The sequence below is a fragment of the Acipenser ruthenus genome, chromosome 9 (assembly GCF_902713425.1).
Source record: "Acipenser ruthenus chromosome 9, fAciRut3.2 maternal haplotype, whole genome shotgun sequence".
Lineage (NCBI taxonomy): Eukaryota > Metazoa > Chordata > Actinopteri > Acipenseriformes > Acipenseridae > Acipenser > Acipenser ruthenus.
In genome coordinates this window covers 13,186,249-13,208,016 of record NC_081197.1, presented here as the reverse complement: position 1 = coordinate 13,208,016, position 21,768 = coordinate 13,186,249, and the positions used below count along the sequence as shown (strand labels likewise).

General features: G+C 43.0%; 1 protein-coding gene across 1 annotated transcript; it reads left to right on the top strand.

Annotated features, from left to right (window-relative positions):
* The first annotated feature begins 1,348 nt into the window (after positions 1–1,348).
* LOC117406272 (uncharacterized) lies at positions 1,349–21,768 on the top strand. Its single transcript, XM_059030403.1, has 34 exons — positions 1,349–2,514; positions 2,591–2,709; positions 2,971–3,124; positions 3,527–3,651; positions 3,938–4,127; positions 4,357–4,481; positions 4,583–4,829; positions 5,198–5,322; positions 5,540–5,744; positions 5,858–5,979; positions 6,789–6,987; positions 7,090–7,214; positions 8,179–8,413; positions 8,495–8,619; positions 12,401–12,659; positions 12,741–12,865; positions 13,608–13,836; positions 13,923–14,044; positions 15,073–16,474; positions 16,556–16,677; positions 17,447–17,657; positions 17,756–17,877; positions 17,971–18,166; positions 18,242–18,363; positions 18,456–18,555; positions 18,771–18,893; positions 19,099–19,271; positions 19,487–19,584; positions 19,784–19,911; positions 20,187–20,367; positions 20,687–20,831; positions 20,962–21,037; positions 21,273–21,437; positions 21,608–21,768. Exons 1-34 carry the CDS (start codon positions 1,383–1,385, stop codon positions 21,721–21,723), a joined length of 7,443 nt encoding a protein of 2,480 aa, XP_058886386.1. The 5' UTR covers positions 1,349–1,382; the 3' UTR covers positions 21,724–21,768.

The following is a 21,768-nucleotide window of genomic DNA, read 5'->3' as shown; positions in this document are numbered from 1 at the left end:
CATGGGCGATATTCCAAAGTCATCATCACTCTGTGGTTAACTGTGAGTACGAGTGTGTTGTACCCCCTACTTCCCTGAAGGAGTTAAAGGGAAGGAGTATGTCACAGGCTCGGTTTTTGGGATGGAACTCCATAACAGCCTCGCGTTTTGATTTATGAAAATATCGACGTGTAGAGTCGTGACTACATCTTCCTTACAGTGAGAGTAAAGCCATCAGTTTTGTCCAAGAAATATTGTTTCAGCTTGAATCGGCGAACTAGTCAATTAGCGCACCGCCATTTGCTGGCGTGAAAAGAAAGTCTCATTAAGCACCCGATCGGTATTCTACGTCATGCCAGATTAATGCTTTGTTGTAGCTGATACTTCTAACAACCCATAGGCAGTCCTGATAGTGATATAATGCCACAGGTTAAATGTATTAACCTGTGTCACTGTCTAGATTGATGCTTTCTTGCAGTACCTACTTCAATAGTCCACAGATGGAAATGCCTGTCATTCTAAACAGCTTGACATTATAAGTATGCTTGGTAGTTTTGACGTATATTCCCATCAAAAAAAAAAAAAAAAAAAAAAAAATCATATCAATTAATAGCGAGATTGACTTAATGTGTTCCTTCTCAAAAATGTGTATCAATATTAACCTTTGATAAATAAACACGTGCATTTTGATGTATCTATTTCAATGCAATGTAGTTTGTTCATTGTAATAAAGAAATAAGCTTTAAAAAACATTTAAATTTGATTTCTGTTTCTTCTTTTAAGAATTCTGAGGAGAGTCAAAAAATACATTAACTTTGATTCATGTACTTAGGATTACTCTTAAATTAATTCACGATCCAGTCCTGGTGTACATGTTTATGGTAAAGTGAACATGACTGAAATCTGGAAGAGAAGAACATCCCAAAAACTGCGTTGAATTCGGAACAGCAGAGCGGCCCAGAATTTGGGACGTTATCTGAAAACCAGAGCGGCCGAGAATTTGGGACTTAGCCTGGAACAGGAGCAATCTATATGATTACCGCTTACAAGAACCATTGCTTCTTCATTTTTAGTATTTCTTTCATTACATTCATCTCTATATCTAATGCAGTGCTATTTTCATCTTTTAAGTAAAGGGCACGTCTACACACGTTTCTCAGCATACACATACTGACGTTTTCTGAAAATTAAATCAGGTGATTTTCTCTCGTGCAGAATTTAGTCTAGCAGTGCTTTACTAATGATCTAAGAATGCTGATAATTCAACGGCAGCAATTGGCTTGCCAATTACAAATTCAATTAAAACACTAAGCCTCACAACTTAAATACCCGCGCCCGTAGAACCCACACATATTGACTGCTTTTTTGTGTTGTTTTTTGGTTGCATTTTATTTACAATAACGATGTTACGGAGAGGGCAGGCGATGCTGCCTTTCTTCTTATTGACCTGGGTCTTGAGGCTCACACAAGCTCTTGCTTTAGCTCATGATCGCCTGCAGGATGAAGCGGCTGCAAATTCCATGTCAGGGACAGGAAACTTGGATCGTGGAGGGAACTTGAGCTTAGCTACTGATTTAGCCATTTCTTATGCTGAGGACCTTTTTTCTAAACAGGATTACTTTTCACCAAATGGAAAAGGTGAACTTTCTGAGATTGCTGGTTATTCTGCAGCTCAACAGAGGCAGTCTCTTGATCATGTGTTTTCTGAGTCTGATGCTACAAATGATGGGCTTTTTGATTTCAGCCAGCATTATAAGTATGATGAGGATGCTCTTGAACAGCCTGGCTTTTCCAATCCAGATAGTGATGACTTCAATTCTGATTTGACCAAGAACTCTGTTCCTTTTGCTGCTGACGACTACCCTATGGCTTCAGACTCTGAAGGCGATGTGGAACATGCACTTTTTACTGATCGGAGTAATGACCCTGATGACTTCCCAGAAGTCTTTGCATATGCTGATTTAGCTACTTCAGATAAAGAAAATGTGTCTAATACCGCTACCCTTGATCTCAATGATTCGGTTAATCTTGCAGCAGAAATGGGTATCGGTGAACTTGGGAAAGAGTTTGATTCTTCTGACCACAAGTCTGGTACCTATTCTGAAACCCTAGGCTATGATTCTGCTGCCTTTGCAGATCTTGAAAAGGAAGGCACTGATACTTTGCATCCTGGTGTGCATTCCTATCATCGCAAGGACCAAGTTGCTGGTGACCTTAATGAAATGCATGTTTCTTCTTTTGACCGCTCTGTACTTACTGATATAAATCTGGAGTTGGATGAAGCGCTTTCTCCAGCTCTTAAGATTGCCAGTGCACTCAACTCTCCTGATCTCTCCGGAGGTCCCAGGGTGCCAAGCAGCATCTCTGATGCCTCTATAGGGCCCTATGGTACATTTAATCGACCTATTGCCCCGCCAAACCCCCTTCCTCATAGCACAGGAGAGCCAACCACCCTGGCTTCAGCAACTACATGCAGTGTTGCAGATATGGCCATCAAATTGTTTGGTGGAAGGCTGACAGACCTCAAAGTGCGAGGTAAGGATTCTTAACTTGGTATCTGTTTAATTCTGGAAGAGGTACGGTTATCAAATCTCATTAACTTCTCCCACAGCTGCCTTCATATTTGTTGAAGTAAGCAAGATTCCGCAGAGGTGCAGATACAAGGTGTTTGAGAGAAATGGAGTTGTCCACTTTACAACTGCCTTCAAAGGTTGCAATGTGAAGATACAGGTAAGAGTTGGATTAATAACTTCAAAAGTCTGCTACTATGCCATCAGATATGCACTTGCTTGTCTTGTACAGTATAAATGTTAAACTGACAAAGCAAATGCCACGGGACTGCTGTTCCATGTATACAATTAAAATTAAATTTAAGAAATTAAGTTTTTTTTTTTGTGAACTAGTATATCTGCTTTCAACTTTGAGACTTTACAATCACAGATGTTGGCTATAGCATTCCCATTCAACCTGACTTCTTACCTTTTCTTGCAGGGTGGGCAATATGTCCTGACCCTGATGTGGAGAAACCACTATGTGCATATGTCCTGTCCAATTTCTACACCTGATAAACCTGTTACAATCTGTGGTACAAGTAGCATGACCATCACACTCTCAGCAGGACCAGTAGAAGCACTTCGTGTAAAAAGTGAGTTGTTCCTGCCTGTCACTAAATGACATCTTGCTTTGGAATGTATGGGTGTATTTGCTTCACCATATACCTTGCTGCAACTCCTTGCATGCATTTGAAACTGTTGCATATATGCTGCAGTACATGTTTAAAGTAGTAAATGTCCTTGAACAAAAGGACTATAGCACCCTTTTCAAAAGCATTTTAGATTTCAGTTTTAAAGTACTGTGGTGGTCAGTCTTGGGTGCACTTCAGTGATGGATGATACTGGGATCTGTGAGGAGGTGATGGTGGGGTTTTTTGTAGTGGTTTCTTGTAACTAAATAAGACGTGTATTGTAGCCAGTTCCTCTCGCTGCTGTGTAGCCAATTGAGAAATGCTGCCTATTAATAGATCTCTCTAAATTTCTTCCAATTGTAGATAAATTAAACAAATGGGTATCCATTCACCAAGTTGCTGTTAAATGCAAATATCAACTGTTGCGTGATTCAGAGGGAAGGATCACTTTCACTACTTCCTACAATGGATGTCACGTGAGGAGATCGGTACGTGTATCCTGCTTTCCACCAGTATACAAAACATTATGCTCTGTATACAGCCTGCATTGTAACCTAGGAAGAATGGACCAATACAGTATTTCACCTGTGTGCCCATACAAATTGTGTGACATATATAATGGGTTTATTTTCCTATATAAATATTGGAATTGTTGCACTCAATTTGGCTGTTCACTTTCCTAATTAAAACTAGGAGAGCCTTCCTACCCATAGGAACAGAGTACTGTGAAGATTAAAACTCCAGTGATGCCATTTATTTTTTTGACCCTCCTAGATGGATCGTTACTTCTATAACATCTACTATCAAATGGCTCCAGGGAAGCTAGGACAGGCAGTCATGTCTTGTAGGACCGGAATTAATGTCACAGTCCCGCCTGAAGCGTCTTTGCCGTCTGTATTTTGTGCCAAGTCTGGCATGATAATCAAATTGCCTAAGGGACGTCTTGATGCAGTCAAAGTGATAGGTGAGCTGCATCTATGGTCCTATGAAATCTGATCGTGTCAACCCACCCCCTCCTTTCTGATGGACATAGAAATTGAAGTTGTGAGCCATTCGCATGTTTAATTGCAGATGGTTCTTGGCTTGCTGGCTACTACTGGAGTAGTACAACTGAAGCCTCAAACACTGTCTTGTATAATAAGCATTTAGAAAAACTTGCTGTGCAGGGAACTCATGGGATTTGTCTTCTGCAGATGGTTTTGGCAAGGCAATAGCTGTCGGTAGTATTGCCAAGAAATGTAATTATCAACTCTTTCAAATGAAGACTGGACACATCATCTTGATTGCTTCCTTCCAAAGCTGTCAAGTTGCGTTTGTGGTAAGAATATTGCGGCCATGATTTATTAAATGTTGCTGCATGCTTCCAGTAAACTGCTTTAGTACAAGCAATACTGAGTGTGCAATTTCTTTGTTTTTAAGGATGGTTGCTTTGCCTTGAATATCAAGTTCCAGCATGCTGATCGTGTAATGGGAGAGGTCTCTGCGCTTTGCCATGCAGGTGGGGGGCCAAAACCAACTTCCCAACCTGATACTCCTACAACTCGAGATGTAACTTCCAGTATACTGTCTACAGTAATTCCTGTGGATGTGTCTGCTACCATCTGCAACAAGGATGGCATGACAGTAGTTCTACCCAATGGTCCTTGGTGGGGGATTAGAGTGAAAGGTGAGACCTATTTTCTTCTCTTTCCTCCCCCCCCCCCCCCCCCCCCAGTGCAAAACCTCCTGTGAATTGACTAATGGAGGCACCTATACATACAGATTCACATTTATTCATTCACTCTCCTTGGTGCCTTAGGGTGGGCATTCCACAGCACTGATTATCACAATGTTGTCCACTATTCTTGGCTCTTGGAAAGCGATCTAAACAACTGGTGACTATCGGAGTACTGATGCCTGCTTTTTAGCTGGTGTATTTGATTAACCAATGCATGGTGAATGTGTCTTGTGATCCTTTTTTTTTTTTTTTTGCTTAAAGCTGTAGTGGCATTTCAAAGACTTGTACTTGCTGTAATGATGTCTCCTTTATTGCAGATCTTTCTGGCAAAGAGATCACTGTGACTAGTGATTTTGCAGAACGATGCCATTACAATCTCTCTCTGCATCTGGAGAAAATAATCTTTACAACTACCTACACTGGCTGTTTTGTTGCACAAGTGGTAAGTACATTTCACGTGACACCAGAACAGTTTTCATGATTACCTGGGGGCTAGCTTGATATGTAATCTTTTAATATTTTGGTTTGACCTTGAGCTAACATTGTCATCCATCAAGTTGAATGGGACTGGACATTGTTTGTACATCCTTGCATGGCAGTGGTACTTGTGCGAAATTGTATATGCTTTTACACGCCTTGGTCATTTATGTTCCTACTAGGGAGATCGGTATGTCCTGACTGTAATGTACAGAACAGCTACTTGGAATCAAGGGTCTGTGCGGATGGAATGCCCAACCAGTGCTGGAAGCCCTACAGAATTGCCACCTCTTCCAGCCACTGTGGGGAAACCCATTCCTGTCTGCAGGTCCTCTAACATGACTGTGGTGCTGCCTGCAGGATCTCTGGAAAAAGTCTTGGTTCTAGGTGTGTTTACAAGATAGATTTGGATACTAGAACATTTTTTGCGGTGGGGTACTTGTGCTATCAAGGACTAGTCCTATCCTGGATGTGAACTCATGGATACATTTGTGTTGCAGATCACCTCAACAGGCCAGTAAAAGTCATTGATGCGCCCAAGTCATGCAATTACAGCATGGTGGAGAGAAGAGGACAGATCCTCTTCACAGCTCCCTACAGTGCCTGTGATGTCAAGATCCTGGTAATTGTCTTCAGTGTTTGTGTACTCTCCACTATATAGGCAATTACTCTGTATTTGGTGAAAATAACTTGAAAGCACCAACGTTTTGGGGTATATTGGAACCCTGTAACGCTATGAAATGTCTTGGTAAAGTGGGGCTGGCTTATCAATGTAATTTTGAAAGCATGTTTGCCTTCAGCCAGCACTTGCATTTTTAGAGTTTGAACACTGTCCTGACAACAAGATCACCTCAATTTTTGATTATTGGATGAAGTCTTTGTTCATTTTTCAGAAGTAGCATCACAGAGACTAGACACTGGGGGATGGTGGTGGCTGTCTACCTATCACTGTTTTGCATGTCTGGAGAACCCCTTGTCTAATTGTCATGGAAGGTGGTATTAACATTTTTAGCTTGCGTATCAGTTTCTGGGGACCCATGTGTCTGTTCATCTGCATGTCCCTTGCATCTGACTCTGGAGGTCTGTCGTCCCCCCCCCGTTCTGTACATGCTGTTCTGGTAATCAACTTTCCATAACTGATGGCTAACGTTGCAGGTTTATATCCCCCTACACAACTTGTGATGAGACTGATAAATATATATTTTTTTAATCCTAAATTTACTTCTACTTCATAGAAAAATTGGTACAACATTTTATTTTGAATTTTATAGTGGTAACTGAGTTTTTGGGTGGATGGGCCAAATGGCCTCCCCTCCATGAATTATATTAATGGCATCAAATCAACTTTAGCTTATAGAGTGGCATTTTGTCCAATTAATGCTTTCATACTTTGCCACTGTCCTCCTCCTCCTTCTCCCCTTGTACATGTAGAATGGAAACTATGTCCTGGCCATTATGTATACAAGTTATTCTGGAGACTTTGCATCAGTGCAGATGGAATGCCCTACCACTGGAGAACCAACAAAACCCCCTCCCTCTACAAAACCCATTCCTCCAACTCCTGTCTGTGGAGCTTCCAGCATGATGGTGGAGCTGCCTGAGGGGCCTCTGGAACAAGTCAAGATAATGAGTAAGAATATTTTATTAATATTATATATGATCATTGTGTGTGTGTGTATATATATATATATTGGTTATGATGATCCTCATGGAAACTGGTTTACTTTTGTAGATACCTCCAATGGGCTATGGGTAGCTGTAAAGGATGTCCCAAAGAACTGCAACTACACACTGATGAAGGAAAGAGGAAGAAACCTCTTCATAACCTCCTACAAGGCCTGTCATGTCTGGATACTGGTAATGACTAACCCTCTGATCTGGGCAACATGATATAAATGAGCAGGGCCCATGGTATTGGGTTCCATGCACTGTGCATATGTAATGAAGAAAGGCATTCAGATTATGGCAGCCTCTTGCTGGGTTTTTTCCTGGCTTTTATTTAAGCATACATGTGCTGTAATGATACTTCAGGAGTAAGCGCCTGCATTCTGGACCGGTTGTATTTGATCATTAATACGCAATATGTAGGTCAAAGAACCAAAATAGAATGAACTTCTAGTATTGCATTGTGGTAAGAAAATGGATTATTGATTAGGTCTCCACTTTGATGGCTTCAACTTTGGGCGACCAAGAATAACTTGTGGAAACGGATGCACGTTCTAAATAGAAATGACCCTAATCCCAACTTTTCTATAGCCAGAACAATTGTCCTAACAATATTCTTGCATCCACTGGGATATTGGGGCGTTTGGGAAATGGAATGCCCAAACTACAGGGACAAGGAATACTTACTCCTCCAAACATGACGGCTTTGAGGTACCTCAAGCAACCTTGTACAGGGGCTCCTGAGTGGCGCATCCAGTAAAAGCACTTGAGTAGAGTGCAGGATGCGCCCCGTAGTCTGGACGTGAGACACTCCCCAGGACCAGGTGCTTTTTGGCTGTAGTTGACGCTCTTCCTATAAATTCACAAGAAACCTTTTATTTTTATTGTGTTTTACATGATCGTGGTCCTAAAAGCCCACTTCATTAGGATCGTGTTCACACTATCCAGGTCCTTTTTAAAGGCTTAACTAGAAGAATCGCAGAGCCATATGGCTGGCCTTTAAGTCTACTAGTAATTTCTTGCATGCATCTGTAAGTTAGGCTTTGAATGTGTCACGTAGAACATTTGATTTCAACTAAATGAGAGTTGAGAAGTGTTCCCCACTGTAATTGCTTGCTACCAATGACTGTTCTTGTGTCTACCCTTTTCTTTCCAGAATAAAAACTATGTCTTGACTGTAATCTACACAACTGCAACTGGGGTAAGAGGGATGGTGCAAATGACTTGTCCAGCTGTAGAGACAACATCCCTTACTACTAGGTCTACAACTATTAGGAAGCCAGTGACTACTGGGAAACCTACAAAACCAACTCTCCCTCCCACTCCTGTCTGCAAAGCCTCCAGCATGACTGTAGCACTGCCCTCTGGGTCACTACAAGTTTTGTTATTGAGTGAGTTTGACTTTGGCTCCAGCATTTTTGGAGGGAACTGAGTAGTCCTTGGTAGTTCATGTCAATCTGGTTTCTTTGTAGATCTGTCCAATGAATGGGTAGATATCAATGCTGCTCCCAGTTACTGCAACTACAGTTTGGTGCAGGGAAGAGGTGGCAGGAACTTCTTTACAGCCCCTTACAGGGCTTGTGATGTCCGGATACAGGTAGGAATGCATTGTATGGTAATCCTCCATTTGATCTGTGGGGGGGAGGGGGCATGACTGCTGTTAATCTTCACTAATTTGAAGGGAGAAAATGGAATTGAAATTCAGAGGAAGTGGCTTTGTACCCAACTACATAATCTTGATGTGCCAATTCCAAGACTTGCAGCTGTGACCGATCTCCATCCCCCCCCCCTATAGAATTAACCAGTGTTCATTCATGAAGTTGAATGAAACCTGCTCAATGTTACTTTTAAGCTATGGAATTACATGGCACTATATGTGTTTCCATATACTTCATAAATGTGACATTTCAATTTGTAACATGAAATACTGTATTATGGCTTCTGATGGACTTTGATATTTCTTTTGATTTGCATGCAGTGCCAGATTAACCTATTGCTGGGCCCTAGGCACACATACGCTTGTGGGCCCATACTCCTGAACAAATGGCCACATATATGCACACCTCTATACATTGTAGCCTTTTAAAACTAGCCCTGTACCTTTTTTATTTTATTTTTTTTAAAATGATGATTCAGTCAATTTATGACTGACAATGAATGACAAACTGTAGAGGATGTGCTAAACACATTTCAGGAATAAAACTGAAGCCTACGTTAAATTCTGTACCACAGCTCAACAACGAATGCTCTTGATTTGCTGAATTAAAAAAAAAAAAGGCAAGTTCAATCAAAGTGAATTCTGGTGTTTTCAAATGTGGTATATTTCTGTACCTAATAGAATTCTGTGTCCTTTGATTTTCATGCTGACACAGATGCATTCGTGTAAGTGGGTAATAACAATGTGTTGTAGTATTAATAAAAACAGAAATCCACTAGAGAACCCTGTGAGTATTGGAACACAACTGTGTAAGGTAGGCCTGCAGCACAAACATGGTTCTAAAATTAATTGGTATCTTTTTAACCCATTTATTAACCCACAAAACGTGTACATTGGTAGGCATGGACTCTCTGAGAAATTAACCAGCAAAGAATCTTCATTGCAAAACAACCACATGAAATACTGTGTTTAATATGAAATAAGTTCATACTGTTGGCGCAACACTCCTATGCTTCAAACTGTTTTTTCACAATAAACTCAAGTACCAGTTTCATCACAAGCAAAAGTGATTAATTTGTGTTTTTATAACGTGTACATTAATAAACCGCTGGAAAAGGGGTAATACTATGTTGCAAGACTCAAATGCACAAAATACTGTTCTACAAAATAGTACAAATACACCACGGCACCAGTGTTAATATTGGGGAAACAAGTTCTGAATTACTTTCAGCACGCTCAAAGCTTCAACTGGTTTTAAAATGAATAACGTTAGAATGTATGGCTTGCATTCTATTACTGGAACAGGTTTGTTTTCTTGCGGCAGCTTCACTTTGCTAATGGCCTTCAAGGTCCATCTTTGCTGCAATAAATGTTTGCGCTTTTATTTTCCGGCACGTTAACTTTACAGATTTAACGAACGCTAAATTAGCAAACATTTCTTGCTCGCGAAATTCTTGTCTTGCACTATTCATAACTTGCCATTTAAGACACCCGGCGTCTATCTACCTTATTTCACAGCAGCCCTGGCGCTTGGTGGAGACCGGCGGTTATGTGAAGTTTTACTATGTAGTTATTTCTTTGCAGAGGCCTTTATCCAGGGTGACTTGCAATATCACATTATTTTTTACATACAATTACCCCTTTTATACAGTTGGGTTTTTACTGGAGCAATCTAGGTCAAGTACCTTGCTCAAGGGTACAGCAGCAGTGTCCCCCATCTGAGACTGCACTCCCGACCCTGTGGTCCAGAGCCCTCGCCACTACTCCACACTGCTGCCTACTATGTGTTCTCAATCCTAAAAATGTAGGTAATTTGGGAACGCAGAAGGATTTGCTAGCCTCTTGCCAGGACTTGTTCAACGATACCAACACAGTTAAGTGTGTTCCAGCACACTTTTCTTTTATAACAAATGGGGAAACAAAACCTAGTTCCCTCTGAGCCCTAACTAAACTTTGTCCTAACTCTCTTGGGGAAGGGCTGAGCTTTTTATCCCTCATTTTGAAACTATGTAAATTGCAATCTGAAATTGTAAACCCAGTCCAAAATATGCAATTCAAAACTGTTCCTCTGTACAGTAGTCTTGTGGTGAATTGTATAGGTGTGTGGTGCACACGGCTGATACTGCTAGACATGGCTGAGATTTAGCTACCAAAAAGGAGCATCAGACGGAGGCAAATGCCAGTTAAGGAATTCTGACCGCCAAAACCTTAGATGGGTTATAGTGTGTTTTTAAACTGTTGCAGTTAAGCAAACTTAAACCGTCCCGTCATTCTTTTGTGTCAGGAGGGGCTGGAGATCCTGTATTTGAGCAGCTAAGAACTTTTTGTTTAATTGCATGTTCTTCCAATGCCATAACAGCAAGTATAGAAACACTTTTACTAAATGTTTGAAGTTAATGATTCCTGAAGTTGTAATTTGGCAGTTGTACTGAAATTTGATTTTCAAAGTTTGATAGAGAATTAGGTGTGTAATACTGTACCCTGTCATTCTTTCATTTAAACAAATGCATAGTGTACTACAGAACACTTGTGTCATTGGTTGGAATGAGTCTTTTTATACAAGGCATGAATTCGACTGCACCATCAGTTAGGTGTTGCGCTTTCTTGTGTGTGCATTTGTATAACTTGATGGATTTTGGCAACGAGATGATTTGTTGTAGGGTGTATAAGCACTGACATCCCCTTGTGGTTACTTGGTAAAGCCCAGCCATGAAGCATTTGACCGGCTGTACAAAATGTGACTGAAGCAGCTTTGTGAAGATATTCAAAGTTCTCAAAGAACCTACGGTGTATGGCAAGTGGTGGATTGAAGTCATGATAAGCGAGGTGATATGAAACGGGTTCATCTGTACTTGTGTAAACGTTACATTAGTTGCAGTAATTAATACCTGTTTGCTTATCCATACGAATAGATTATGCAAACTAGTATTTGTCCCAATTAGCTTGGACAACTGACTATTGTAAAGCAAATCTTCACAAACATAACCGTATTATCCCCTGTCTCCTTCTCTTCAAGCAATACATTCGGCTCTTTAATCCCTCCCAGAGTTAAAAGCAATTTCACCTGCACTCGGACCTGTCGACTCCCCTTTTTACTGGGCGTCTCCCTTACTTTAGGCCCTTCTCCTTGGCTTTTTTTTTTTTTTTCTCTCCCATATTTTAAACTTGTATTTTTGCAAAAGTAATTTCTCTCCAATGTTTCGGGTTCTAAAAATCTGTTACTGCAGCACAATTGCTGCCTGTCGCACTTTTTTTTAGGACCCAGGTTATGCCTGTGGCAGGCATGCATTCAGGTCCTCGTATGACAATGTGTTCACTGGGACAGTTTAGGTTTAACTAGTCTCGCAATGCATTTTGATATGTTCAATGTCTCTGGTACCTTTTTCACAGCAGGACTACACTTGAAAGCATTGGTGTGTTCAAGCCTAAGCTATCCCAGTGGTGCAAATTTGGCATGATGGCGCTAGAATGTAGTGCATGGCGATCTAATCTGGCACCACAATTTAATGTTGCTGATGCTAGACACATTTTAAGCATGAATATGGGTGGGATGTAGAGCTGGAGTACATTTTTAAATTTTACTGTAACACACTAAACTCCACTTTTGAGGCAAGATGGTTGCCAGCTATGGAAGCCTCCCAGAGTTGAAGCAGATGAGATGATGTACACTGTCGTGGAAGAGTCCTTCCAGTCTTCAACTTGTGTCCCTTCACTTTTTCAGAATGGAAACTACATGTTGACCTTGCTTTACATAACTGCTGCTGATAAACGAGGGTACTTGGACATTAGATGTCCCACCACTGGTGGGGAGCCAACAGAGACTACTAGCCCCTCTGGTGGGGAGCTGACCGGAACTACTGCTGGAGAAACGACAACTAGTTGGAAACCTACAATGCCTACTCTCCCTGACACTGCTCTCTGCAGAGCCTCCAGCATGACTGTAGAATTGCCCTCTGAGTTGCTTCAAGTTCTACTATTGAGTGAGTTTGAATTTGGCCCAAACCCTTTTTGGGAGGGAACTGATCCATCTTGGTAGGTAAAGTAACTTTGTTTTTGTATAGGTCCGTCCAATGAATGGGTAGATATCAGTAATGCTCCCAGTTACTGCAACTACAGTTTGGTGCAGGGAGGAGGCGGCAGGAACTTCTTTACAACCCCCTACAGGGCTTGTGATGTCCGGATACAGGTAGGAATTGTACATTGTATGCTAATCTGAAGATTAATCTCTAATACTACCTTGATACCCCTTCTCCCCTAGCACATCCGACCTGCGAGGGCTCGATGGGGTACGGGTACAGGTAGTTCTCAACTGGCTTTCTCAAGCCGAACCAAACTGCACAGCATTCTTTTAGCACCCAAACAAACTAGATGACTATCCTTAAATGAGATCATTGTCAAATCCTATTTAAACCCCCCATTCAACAAAACTAATTTTAACTAAGTCAATTCAGGGATTGTTTTTAGACATTCCTAAATATTTAGAAACTATAGCAATACAGCTGTACTGTTGGTTTTTTTTTAACAGTTTGTGCTTTTGACTAACTCGGTAACTGTCTTTCACTGCGTGTGACGTTGGTAGCTCTGCAGTGGAAAAACAAAGGCATAACATGGGGCAGCAGTGTGGAGTAGTGGGTAGGGCTCTGGACTCTTGACCGGAGGGTTGTGGGTTCAATCCCCAGTGGGGGACACTGCTGTTGTACCCTTGAGCAAGGTACTTTACCTAGATTGCTCCAGTAAAAACCCAACTGTATAAATGGGTAATTGTATGTAAAAATAATGTAATATCTGTATAATGTGAAATAATGTATAATGCGAGATCTTGTAACAATTGTAAGTCGCCCTGGATAAGGGCGTCTGCTAAGAAATAAATAATAATAATAATAATAACATCCTTCTGCATTCAACTAGTTCTGTCCCTTCACTTGCAGGATGGAAGCTACATCTTAACCTTGCTCTACATAACCATTGCTAAGGGAGGCTACGTGCACATGAGATGTCCAATAAAAACCACTACTAAGCCAACCAAGACTTCTAGAACCCCCACTACCAGTATCACCACTGTAGGGGTGACCGAGACCCCTGCAACTGTGGTCTGCACCGCCTCCAGTATGGTGGTGGAGCTGCCCAAGGAACCTCTAAGACTTGTGAAGGTTCTAGGTGAGTTAGGCTTTGGATATTGGAGGGGCATCATGTCTGACACTGTAGGGGGAGTCTTTATGGCAAATTTCTCTTTTCTTTTGTAGATAAATCCAACCGGTGGGTATCTGTCATTGATGCTCCCAAGTACTGCAACTACACCTTGTTGCAGGGAAGGGGAGGGAACTTCTTCATAACCCCCTACACAGCCTGTGATGTCAGGATATTGGTAATCCTTTTGTGTAATTGGAGGTGGTGAACCCTGTCCAATTGTTTCACATTAAGTCCATATGGCTTCTGCCTTTGCCTAAAGGCAATGTAATTAAGACACTTGCGCTCTCCGTGTCGAGCATTCTTTTAAATCAAGCTTCCTGAAGTGTTTAGTGGTGGTGTGATTGGCCCAACTTTCTCTGCTTCCCTCTTGTCCAGGTTTTGTAGTGACTCTCCAACACTTGTGACTTCACACTAGAACCGCTGCAGTTACTTGTACTTAAAACCACGGCAGGCAGTAGTTATGACTTTCATTTTAAACATCTCTTAAAATGGAAGACAATCTATGATGCAACAACTTTTATTCAAGCATGTCCTAGCAAACATCTGCATGCCCAAACACTATGTAAAATGAACAATTCAACATAAGGGGTACCTTTCTAGTGTGCCATAAAGCACTAATTTTAAATAAAACTAGTGTGTAAACGGGTATATGTACATACTAAAAACAAATGAGTTTACTTTTAAAACAGAAGTGACATATGTTTCCTCATGTGTAGCACTGAATCCAGGATGAACTGCAGCAGCCTTCTGCTTTTGCATTTCTCTGATCAATGTTTTTGCCAAAGCGCTGTGGCTAGCTTCAAGAATTTCTCCTACTGATCTTTTTCCCCAGTGCATTCCTTGTACAAAATGAAGGAATTGGTGGCTGTCAGGTTTAGTACAGATAACCGGCTTGTATTAAATAAAAAAAAAAAAAGCATGTATTGTAAAAGGCAGTCAAAATAACTGCCGGCGGTTCTATGTGGGAGGGATTGGATCTTCCCTTTTGTGATCCTGCCTTTCCAATACTGTCTGGATATTTAATGCATATAGTGAGTCCTAAATGGACAACCGCATAACATTCAGCCATGCCGAGTTACTTAACTTTTGAAAGCCTTGTCAAAATGGCTGCTGTGGCGGTTCTAGTGTTAATATCAGATTAGATATCCGCATCTTGTTGATCAGTTGGGTATAGTATATTAAAGATGTTTCCTCTCGTTCTAGGATAAAAACTATGTTTTGAAGATCTGGTATCTGGCAACTGGTGGCAAAAAAGGGTATATGGTGATGAAATGCCCCATCGATGCTGGAGAACCCACAAAAGCACCAACTACTTGGGAGCCAACCAAGATTACCAGAACCACGAGCAGGAAGACTACCAGAACCACCATTGGAGAGCCAACCAGGACCACCAGTAGGAAGACCACCACGGGGAGGCCTACCAGGACCACCAGTAGGAAGACCACCACGGGGAGGCCTACCAGGACCACCAGTAGGAAGACCACCACGGGGAGGACCACCAGTAGGAAGACCACCACGGGGAGGACTACCAGGACCACCAGTAGGAAGACCACCACGGGGAGGACTACCAGGACCACCAGCAGGAAGACCACAACAACCATTGGGGAGCCAACTAGGACCACCAGTAGGAAGACCACCACGGGGAGGACGACCAGGACCACCAGTAGGAAGACCACCACGGGGAGGACGACCAGGACCACCAGTAGGAAGACCACCACGGGGAGGACGACCAGGACCACCAGTAGGAAGACCACCACGGGGAGCACGACCAGGACCAGCAGTAGGAAGACCACCACGGGGAGCACGACCAGGACCAGCAGTAGGAAGACCACCACGGGGAGGACTACCAGGACCACCAGCAGGAAGACCACAACAACCATTGGGGAGCCAACTAGGACCACCAGTAGGAAGACCACCACGGGGAGGACGACCAGGACCACCAGTAGGAAGACCACCACGGGGAGGATGACCAGGACCACCAGCAGGAAGACCACCACGGGGAGGACTACCAGGACCACCAGCAGGAAGACCACAACAACCATTGGGGAGCCAACTATGACCACCAGTAGGAAGACCACCACGGGGAGGACTACCAGGACCACCAGTAGGAAGACCACCACGGGGAGGACTACCAGGACCACCAGTAGGAAGACCACCACGGGGAGGACTACCAGGACCACCAGTAGGAAGACCACCACGGGGAGGACAACCAGGACCACCAGTAGGAAGACCACAACAACCATTGGGGAGCCAACTAGGACCACCAGTAGGAAGACCACCACGGGGAGGACTACCAGGACCACCAGTAGGAAGACCACCACGGGGAGGACGACCAGGACCACCAGTAGGAAGACTACCACAACCATTGGGGAGCCAACTAGGACCACCAGTAGGAAGACCACCACGGGGAGGACTACCAGGACCACCAGTAGGAAGACCACCACGGGGAGGACGACCAGGACCACCAGTAGGAAGACCACCACGGGGAGGACTACCAGGACCACCAGTAGGAAGACTACCAATGCCCCTACAATTGTGGTCTGCACCGCCTCCAGTATGGTGGTGGAGCTGCCCAATGAACCTTTAAGACTGGTCAAGGTTCTAGGTGAGTTAAGCTTTTGTTGGGTATTTGAGGGTTTTTGAGTGACACTAATGGAGACTAATTGTTATATATATTTTTTTGTAGATAAATCCAACCAGTGGGTAGTTGTCATTGATGCCCCCAAGTACTGCAACTACACCTTGTTGCAGGGAAGGGGAGGGAACTTCTTCATAACCCCCTACACGGCCTGTGATGTCAGGATATTGGTAATCCTTGTGTCCAAGCTCACCTAGCTACTCAACACTGTACTGTGTGCCTTCTCTCCCCTCCAACCAAACTTCTGTGCTTTCATTAAAGCTTCATATACTGAGCATCAAAAGAAACGTGTCTTTTGTATTTGGATAAAATTCACTAAATGTGATCGAAAAATGTCTTCTGTTTTAGAGCAGGTGCAGTGACTTTTTATTGTGCTGATTTAACAATTGACATCACGAAGATGCTGCAAAATGATCTGATCTTGGGCAGGTGTTGTGACTCTTGGTCTCCCAGTTTTGTGGCCTGTCATTGGTGTGTGTGGTTCTGCTGTCCTTGCCAGGTTTGAATTTGCTGGCTGTAAGCACCCAAGACGGTGAGCCTAGTCCAGCCCTCAACACGCAGATTTGCATGAAGGTGCTGCGCTTGACTGTTATGGCTTTTCTGGAATTCTTCCTTTTCAAGCTTGCAGTTCAATAGCTGAAATGACTCTAGTGTCCAATCAACTCTCACCAATTGGGGGATTAAGTGCGTTTCAGTCACCAACATGTCAGTCAAGAATAAGAGTGATCAAAAACATTTTGTCAACGTCCAATTTAAACTTTTTTTAAATGTTGTAATAGTGCAGTTTCTTTTGTTGCTCGGTATATAAAGTTTAGGCAATGGTACGATTGGCCCAACTTGCTCTGCTTTCCTCTTGTCCTTCTGTTTAAATTAAGTTCATATTTCCATCTTGTATGATTAACCATGGAAATCAATATTGGTATTATATATTTGTTCTAGAATAACAACTATGTTTTGAAGATCTGGTATCTGACAACTGGTGGCATAAAAGGGTATGTGGTGATGAAATGCCCAACCAGTGCTGGCGAACCCACAAAAACACCTTCCTCTCCAACCACTACTGGAAAACCACCAATACCCACTGTCTGCAAAGCCTCTGTCATGACAATAGAGCTGCCTGAAGGACCAATTGAACAAGTAGCTCTGATAGGTAAGTTGTGCCTTGGCCCAGGTAACTTTCCATCCAAATTGCTTGGCAATGAGGATAACCCTGGAAACCCAATTTCATGGCATCCTTGCCTTTTGCAGATAAATCCAACACTCTGGTAACTGTCAAAGATGATACCAGAAAGTGTGGATACAGCTTGGTGCATGGGAGAGGAAAGAACATCTTCACAACCCCTTACACAGCCTGTGATGTGAAGATGCTGGTAAATATTCAGCTTTTTGTACTGTTTCATATGAATTTTAAAAGCATGTACATATGCTCACTTGTTCTCTCCCTTCCCTTAATTCTCTTCCAGAATGGGAATTATGTCCTGACTCTAGCATATGTAACCCTTGCTGGGGAAAGGGTACTGGTGCAGATGAAATGTCCAACCAGTGCAGCTTTACCAACAGGGTTGCCGCTTCCTCCCTTTGGGGTTTCTGTCCTCTGCAGTGATACTTGCATGACAGTGGAACTTCCTGGGGGACTGCTACAAGATATCCAGTTAGTGGGTGAGTTGGCTTGGTACACAGTCATTTGGGTGCTGTAAAACAGAAAGCATGCTCTAAATGTGGCATCTGTTGTAGATGAATCCAACAACTTGGTAGCTGTTACCAGTGCTCCCAAGATTTGTGGCTACAGTTTGGTGAGGGGGAACGGAAAGAACATCTTGACCGCTCCTTACAAGGCCTGCAATGTCAAGATACTGGTAAGCGGAGGGCAATTGCAGCTGTAATCCCCATTTGTATTGGGAGTGATCAAAATACTGTCAGGAATGAGCAACTCTCTTTCCACTTCTAGAACAACTTCTACATCCTGAGAGTCATTTACACCACTCTTACTGGGGAGCGAGGAGATATACAGGCCAAGTGTCCTGTTCCTGGTCTAGTACCACGTGAGGGTAAGTGTTTATTCACTGGACACTTCTTCATAATGCAGGAATGCTCAAGTCTGGTGCTGCTCGTCTACCAAATCTGCTGTTGCTGCATCATGTTTGTTTTACTTGAATGCCGTGTGCCTTTTGACAGTCTCTCGGATTTCCCTACCCAAGATATTAACCTAAACTACAGGGTCTTCCCTATACAATGTGAAACATTTAAGTGTACTGTTTTGCAGGGTGCAAGATACCAAGAAGTCAGCAGGTTGCTTGTGGTCCACCTAATGCTGATCCACAACTGTGTGTGGCCAATGGATGTTGTGTGGATGCAACAACTTCCCAGTGTTACTATCCTTTGAATGGTATGGCTTGGTTTTAATATAGTACTGCTCATCTAATGAGCAATCCAGATTAACTGAACAGCTTGTATAGGAAAATTTGGAGAGGGCGGGGAGATAATTGACTTCAATTGCAATCTTGCTGTACAGGAGACCTGGTCCTTCAGGTAAACACTTTCACAAGCTTCACTATTTGCATTAATGGAATTCTTTGCTTCTACTTTTTCAGCATGCACTGCAGATGGCCATTTTGTATTCTCCGTAGACCGCACCTCAACTAAGCCAGAAATCGATCCTGGCAGTCTAGTAATTGCAGGAAACCGATCATGTGCCCCAGTAATCTGCACTCCAGACTTTGCCATCTTCAAATTTCCTGTGACTGGCTGTGGGACACATGTCTTTGTAAGTTCCCTCCTCCTCTGGGGTTTGCTAGTTTTGTCACTACAACAAAGGTTAGGATTTTAGGCTACAGTCCTTGTAGCCATATGTTTTTTAAAGGGTGGTGGTAGGGTGCTAATCTAATGCAATACCACTGGTTTTGCACTGGCCCAGTTGATTTTTCCAATCCTCCTCCCATCTGCTTCAGTTCTCACCCACAAGCTTTTTTGTTTCTGTAGACGGTGGCGGAGACTACAATTTATCTTGCTGAAGTTCATGGCTTGGTTCGGGGGAACCAGCAGATGTATGGACAAATTACCAGAGATGGCCCTTATCGGTAATTTCTTTTACGAGCTGGGAAGTGTCTGTTAACCCACTTGCTGAAAGACGCCTGTTTTCCAGCATACTTTGCTGGTTGTAATGGGTGGGTTGGGACCCCATGATCGGAGTATGGGTTTTGTCACTGAATGGACCATCTCTGCCAACTGGTAACTACATTGATTCTTTCTCTTCACTGTCTCCTCTCTGCACTGCAGTTTCCAGGTGGAATGTCGCTATTCTAAAAGGCATTTGGCCAGCACTGGTTACTTGGTGGTGAACCCACCGCCTCCATCAGCAGCCTTGGCTTTTGGCTCACTTGGGGTTAGGTTAAGGATTGCCACAGGTAATTGAACATCATGCATGATGTCTAACCTTTTATTTTTTATTTTTATTCCATTTTAATAAGAACTGTAGTGTACTTGATGAGAGGGTCGTGGATGTCGGTAGAACTTCTCCTCCCATTTGGTCTTGTGGCGCTGTAGCCGTATGTTGGGCATCATGTCCCGTAATGACTGCTAGGTTTGACTGGCTGGAGTCCCTCTTTCAATGGCTGGTGTATGAAGAGATGCACATGGAGTACCTGGTGTCCAGTTATTCTAAAGCACTTGTCTCTTGCAGACACCAGCTACACTAGCTTCTACCCTCGGTCCCATCTGCCCCTGAGCTTCTTGCTTGGAAGCAAGGTGTATCTGGAAGTGCAGCTTGTCAACCCTCCTAACCCCAATGTAGTTCTGCTGGTCCACTACTGCATCGCCTATCCCCAGTCCTCTCAAGCTGCCTGGGTGATCCTCTATGAAGGGTGAGTATCCTGCATCATTGACAGTGTTCAAGTATCCTGATGTCTCCATTTGTCTGGACAAAGCAACATGCCAGATATGACTACTGACCAAATTGCTGACCTTTTTTATTCTCTCCTTCTGAAGTCAACCCTTCATACTCTTACCCACTCAACGGCTGCATCAGCACCTACTTGTATTGGAGCTGTTTTATATAGGATTTGTAATTTTGGCAACAGGTTAAGGGAGTGGCTCGGATTATCCAATACTATTGGCTGCCAACACCTGTCAAGCCTCCTAGCTGGCAGCTGTCTGACTCCCTTCTGAATTTCTACCCCACAGTTGTCCCAACATCCTGGATTACAGCAGTGCTGCTGGCCTCCATGTGAAATACAATAACATGCCTGTATCCAAGCACACTCGACGCTTTGAAATACAAAGCTTCCAGTTCCTGGACTACAAGACCAAGCAGCATTTGGATGAGGAAGTGAGTGTTTTTTGTTTTAATAGTGGTCCAATCATGTACTCCAAGCTTGTCTCAATGCCTAGTCATAAATGGTATATTTTAGACAAATGCAGATCTACAGCTGCTCTAATGCCATTTACTTTCTTTTTAGATCTATTTTATGTGTTCAACTGAAGTGTGTTCCCCAGAACACCGTGTTTGTAATGAAGGATGCTTTGATGGGAGAGGTATGTTGCTGAAAAGCACTCTAGACCCACAGTTTCTGAGGATGTTAGTCCTTTTTGAAGTTTGGCTATTTTTAGGTCCAGCCTTAAATTTTATTGCATCTTGCATTATGTATTTATATATAATGTAATTTTTGACTTCCCCTGAAGTATTTACGTTCTGCTCCCCTGACTAACATTTGGGCGATCGTTATACCACTTGATTTAAAATGTTCCAGATAACTTTCCCCTTCCACAGATATGCCTGTTCCAGTAGATCTTGGTGTGGGAGGGCGCTGTGCAGGAAAGCCCTGTCCTGGGAAATCCAACGTAGTCAAGCGAGCTGCTCATGGTCATACTGGCCTCATCGCTGTCGGTGAAGGAACCTTCCTTTTGGATGAGCCTGTGCCCCATGAACAAATGGGTAAGTGATTTTGAGATCATGTGGATTAAAGCAGTACTACCCTTTTTCATGTATTCCATCCTTTGAAGATGGAGGTTGCCCTCTTTGGGCCAAAGCCAGACCTGAAGCTTATTCCTCACTTGAACACCAGAATGCTTTGCCAGTAACTGTTTTATTTCTTCCTCTTGCAGAGAAGCACTGGACACACTTCCATGGTCTCCTGGGGCTGCTTGCTCTGCTGGTCTCGGTATCTGTTGTAATGCTCTTCCTCAAAAAATGGGTTGTCTTGCAAATGGCCAGGTCCTAGAGAAGCAGTCTCTAACTTGAATAAACCTTTTATCTTGTGTTGAAA

What these genes read in the sequence shown, in the direction of transcription:
- LOC117406272 (XM_059030403.1), top strand. Translation starts at nt 1,383, where the DNA reads ATGTTACGGAGAGGGCAGGCGATGCTGCCTTTCTTCTTATTGACCTGG. An exon ending in AGGATGCTTTGATGGGAGAG is followed by an intron (nt 21,038 to 21,272) that starts GTATGTTGCTGA and finishes CCCCTTCCACAG; the next exon opens with ATATGCCTGTTCCAGTAGAT. An exon ending in TGTGCCCCATGAACAAATGG is followed by an intron (nt 21,438 to 21,607) that starts GTAAGTGATTTT and finishes TTCCTCTTGCAG; the next exon opens with AGAAGCACTGGACACACTTC.